The sequence below is a fragment of the Limulus polyphemus genome, unplaced genomic scaffold, assembly GCF_000517525.1.
Source record: "Limulus polyphemus unplaced genomic scaffold, Limulus_polyphemus-2.1.2 Scaffold567, whole genome shotgun sequence".
Lineage (NCBI taxonomy): Eukaryota > Metazoa > Arthropoda > Merostomata > Xiphosura > Limulidae > Limulus > Limulus polyphemus.
In genome coordinates, this window is record NW_013666177.1 from 356162 (window position 1) to 361714 (window position 5553).

Here is a 5553-nt window from a genome sequence, read left to right on the forward strand (position 1 = left end):
AACAATTAATATAAAGAATTTTATGTGTTTGCAGATGTGTCTAGAAAACTAAATAATACTTTTGATTATTCTGTGGAATATTTTGTAGTTATATTTTATAAAACAAGTGTTTTAGTATATCTTATGTTATAAAGAAGACGAAAACAATCAACAGACTTTAAATTAAATGTGTTTTATCATCATATTGTAATAAACTTATGTGTATCTGTGTTGTTGTTTTTTAAGCGCAAAGCAAAAAAAGGGCAATCTGTGCTGTATCTGCTCCCGGGCTTTAAACCCAAAATTTTATCATTAAATTCCGCGAAAGTTATCGCTGAGTCATTAGGAGACAATTAAATTAGCTCAAAGGAGAATGAAATGCATACTTACTGTTTTTAAAGTAACGATTTAAAAAATTAAACAAACATAGACCATTTTTTTCTGTTCCTGGCCTTATGAAAATATCTTAACACCAAACAGTGTTTTAAGATTACGAATGTCAAATAACAGAATGTGTATACAACATAAAATATAAAATATATATTCTCGTTTGCACTGTTAATAAATTACGCATTCGTTTTATAAAAACTTTATGATTAATACAAAGTTATTTTACCGTACATAAAGTTATGTATATTAAAACAAATAAAATAAGACATACATGCTATATTCATAGTAGTTAAAGGTTTGGTTTGTATATGTATATGGTTTGTATATTTGTATAGATACGTTTAAGCTATCAAAGTATCATAATGTGGGACATGTTAGTGACTTTATAAAAGAAACTTTGAAAGTTGTAAAAAATAAAGGCTTAAAAAATAGCAGCTAGCTAGACAGATAGTTGGCAGCCCATACATTCTACCAGTACACGATATTATAGAGGTCGCATTGTCATATCAGATTAGTTCATTTATGTTTTATGATTATCAAAGAGTGTGGAACACAAACTTTTTTACGAAGTGTATTTTCTTCGAATCATTCCTCCATTTTATTGTAGGAAGACTGCTTATTTGGCGCCACAGTTGTACTAGTTTTCCCCTGCATGTTGGCAGCTCCGTAGGTGTGTAAGAAACAGGCTTTGCATATTCTTGAGAATGTAGAACAATTTGATGTAGGATGTAGATGAAGGCAGCCTCAACTGCTCTAATTGTAAACATTGACTTAAGGTTAAGGGCCATTACTTAGAAAGATGCTGTACAGGAAGGTTTGAAGAGTCAGTACATAGAGGTTAAGATCCATTAGTTAGAAAGATAGAAAGGTTTGAGGGGTCAGTACATAGAGGTTAAGATCCATTAGTTAGAAAGATAGAAAGGTTTGAGGGGTCAGTACATAGAGGTTAAGATCCATTAGTTAGAAAGATAGAAAGGTTTGAGGGGTCAGGCTTAGATGAACAAAGAAAGTGACAGAACCATTTTCAAACTTCTGTATTTCACTGTTGCCTTTTAATCTATGCCGCAGATAGGATCGTAGAAAGAGGACCACCCCTATGGCTCCTCTGGCGTGATATAGTGGAACAAAGACACTGACGACTATGTTTGTTTACTTTTCTTTCAGAGATGGGGAGAGGGAAAAAACATCGATTCAAACAAGGGCTCCGAAGCAGAAGTCTCAGAAAAAGATGACCATAAAACGGGAACAGACCATCGACAGCTGCTGCAAAATTCTGACTCCGAACCCGCAAGCAGTTCTGATGGGATCTTCGGCACGGAAATGAAAACTGCAGGCATGAGTGTTGCAACTCCCAGCCCAATACTACAGCATCATCCAGTCGCTACTCTCTCGCCAACTTCATCGGTCGGAGTCTCTCAAACCGCCGCCATAAGTGGCGCTTTCCGCTTAAGCCATCCATCGGAGTTTCCGACGGCCATGCACGGAGCACTGATGCATTCACAGCTGGGAGACTTCGGATTAGGCCTGCCTACAGATTATCATTCTTTATGACGGTCAGTGGCGGGGCCTGTCCGATGGTAGAGCCAAGGTGTCCGGCCAGGACCCGCCGCCAACCGGTACCGCATGCTCCTCTGAGTTTCTTCATTCCCTTGTTAGAACCCGCAGTGTGAGCTGGTGTTTTGTACTTTAAAATTAATTTATGAAACAGACAATGGCCTCCATGTTTGTACATGTAATGTAGTTTTGTTGTGGCAGGGTGTAAAAAGTAATTTCACAACACGTATCTGTGCATGCAGGATGTGGAGATGTGTTTGGATTTGTTGTGACATACTCACCTTAATATTCTGTACATATATAACTAGTGCCCATAACGATGAAAACGTGTGAATTTGATAAAATAGAACGTCATGAAGTTCAGTTGAAATCAATCCAAAATAAAGCACGTGTTCTGTTGAACTTGAGATGACCTACAAACATATCATTGCTCTTTCCCTGCTTTCTTTTGAATAAAACAATCGTGAAAAAATTCCATTTTTAGCATAAGATGTACTCACCAAACAATTAATAATCAAACTTACACGATCTTTTTAGTAGCGTTATCACCGTTCCCAGAAAAAAGTTTAGGGATGTAACAAGTGAAGTTTCCGCACTTCATAAAACTATACTGAGCATTTAACTCATCTCACCAGCTTTTAATGTATCCGTATTAAATAATTAAAAAACTCATATTAAATATCAATATTATACATTTAAAGTACATAGAACAATGGAATATCTTTAAAATAATAACAGGTGATAAAGTATAGTATGAAACTAGAATTTCACTTGAGAATTTTTAATTTTTGGTTGTTTAGGAACAATTCTCTATTATTATATATTTAGTCATATATATTAAGCCCTTGCCAAATAACCTAAAGTTATATAACAATATTTTTTGGTTTTGTGATAAATTTTAGTTTGGAAAAAAAAGTCCTAGTCACTACAATCTATACCGATCCACTTCTCTCAGTTTAAAAATACGTGAACAAAACTATTTTAATGATAAACATTACTATTTATTAGAAAACTCCTCGGTGTCTTTTTTTTTCAGTACTCTACACCTCCATATTTGCTGTCACGTGTAACTAGTGGAGAAGTTAGACTACTACTATAAAAACAACTGTTTTACCTCACGACCATTAATGTTTTTGTATATAGCATTGACCAAGATGACTAATCATTTTTTATATCTTTCTTCACAACAGAGAGCGCTTCCAAACTGAACTTTTCTTTTAACTTTTCTTATTTCCTCAGAATATCAAAAACTTTCTATTTCCTTTACGCCTTACTGAGTGTTTTACGATATTGCATGAGTCTATAGATAAACACCTAAAAGGAAATATAAGCTATTACAGCTGAAGAAAAATAACACTTGTATTATGTTAGTTGTAGTCGTCACACAAACTAGGCATACATATATATTCTATGAAAGTATAAACTGTAAAGTGCGTGTTCAGGTTTTTTAGTAAAATGCTATGAATAATAGAAATAAGAGAGATAAAACTACATAGAAATTGTGCGAATTATCTAGGTTATATTTCGAGGTAGTTTATAATTTTTTCAATAAAGTTTGCTTCTACAATTGTAATGTTCATAACTTAATCAAAATCATTCAAATAATGACAGCATGTACAGGAATTAGGCACGCTATTGTTTTGAACAGCCGGAGCCTCACTTTGTTATAAACTCAATGATTATACATTTAGTAACTTGGTTCTAAATAAAACATCTTCTTAAAACTAGAAAACATGTGAAGGTCAAACTATGATTTTACATGAAGGATAACACACTTCAGAAACTATCATGATTAAATAGATTTTTATAAAGCAACGTGTAACAGTCCATAATAACCCATACATTTATTAATACAGTTTTGTTTTGTTTTTTGTATACTATGCAGCTCTACATTTTTATCAATAAAATCGAGATCTTTCTTTGAACTTGTTGAAAAATACAACTTAAATGTTTAATTCGTAATTTTTATGAGTGGCACTCTTAGACTATAGTTCTTGCTTTTTGAAACCAATATTTATCTAATTCCCCAGTAATTGTGATGTGCAACACGTGTGAAAGTTAAATAATCTGCTTATGGTAAGGATATGTAAATATTAGATAAAACTTTCCCAAATTTTGATGCTGTAACCAAACGTAGTGACTAGAATTAAGCCGTTTTGCCATTACAGATGGCGCTGCAGTTGTTGTACAGTAATGCCAACTGCTGAATACATCTGTTTATACTTGTGTGTTTATGAAAACATGATGTTCATATATTAATTGGTGTGCATAATATGTGTATTTCAGCACAAAGTGTTGTGTAAATAAATTAAAGACTTTTTTGAAACCTAATTCACCTCAGAGTTTTAGCATTCTTTTCGTACAATTAGTTTTAATTTTGTAACATTTGATATTTTTACTTGTTTTTACTGTGTTAATATTTCAAAATCATCCAGATATTCTATTTAGAAAAAAAATAAAACTTGGAATAAAAAGCCTGAGAACTTTTGTAACGCGCCTAATGCCACATTAAGTTTAATGATATATCAATTACATAATTATTTCGCTTACTCTTAGGTGCTAATGCTACACTAATGCTTTGATTCACTCTAAGAAATTTTTCATTTGTGTGAAAAAAAAACTTTTCGAAGAACTCAGTACATGCTTAAAATTAAACAAATGCAGTATGGTTGAATGAGACATAATTTAGTTTATTACAATATAAACACATATCAAATATTTTTTCCCTGTTAGGTATCTTGTTGTTTGACTTTCTTTTCATTCAGGATAAGAAATGTTTATAATGTAGATCACTGGTTACGTACATTTAATTTAAAGTCATTTTCGTATGCAAAGGAACAACACTAGAAATTAAAGTACAAAATGACATTGATCATATTGATCTGAAGAATATTGACGATGGTGGTTTATCACATTGCATTATTATATCTTGTCATACTTACTAATGAATAGCTTTTATTGTTTTGATCATTAAACACTGGTTGAGATCAATAAGATCTATAACTTTAAAGAAGAGTCGAATGACGTTTACAATCATCTACAACACTTTTCCAAGGAGAATATAGAATATAAAGCATCTGAAAATTAAATGTTTGGTAGAGTAAGTAATGGTAATTACTATCAACAACGTAAGAAGACGTTTGTGGGAATAGCTCACCAGAAAATATCTAACGGTATGCGAAAAAACGTAATCGTTTGAATCTAATTTTCTCGTGCTCGTAAGGTCAACGGATCAAGTCTTTATGAAATCTATTAAATAGTTAAAAGTGAATTGAACAGTATCCAAGTTCCGTTATAGTGTATATTGCTAGAGAAATGAAAAACGTCAATAAAAACGAAACTCATTGTGTCCTTACAAAAACGACTTGGAAACTTCTGATATAGCACAGCCATATTCAGTATGACGATAATAATATCCCATCTAAACATTAATAGAAGTATCGGTCCCAGTAAGACGTTCTCAATTTAATATAATGTTTGTATATGTGTTTTCAACAAAAAGGCAAAATAACAAAAAGGAAGACTTAAGCTGCAATGCATTTTAATAGAGAAGCTTTAAATTGGATGACGAGGAACCCACTTTGAGACTAATAATGGCTGGAGACGGCTTGAATGGGTAATGAAGAAAAA

The 5553-nt window shown here is 32.6% G+C and overlaps 1 protein-coding gene across 1 annotated transcript in view; it reads left to right on the top strand.

Annotated features, from left to right (window-relative positions):
* The window catches only part of LOC106459148 (homeobox protein SIX1-like), a 16918-nt gene extending 12664 nt beyond the window's left edge, over positions 1 to 4254 (top strand). Inside the window, exon 2 of the mRNA XM_013918741.2 lies at positions 1534 to 4254. Within this exon, the coding sequence (XP_013774195.1) occupies positions 1534 to 1693 (160 nt within the window). The 3' untranslated portion in view covers positions 1694 to 4254. The remainder of the gene's footprint in view (positions 1 to 1533) is intronic.
* The last annotated feature ends 1299 nt before the right edge of the window (positions 4255 to 5553 follow it).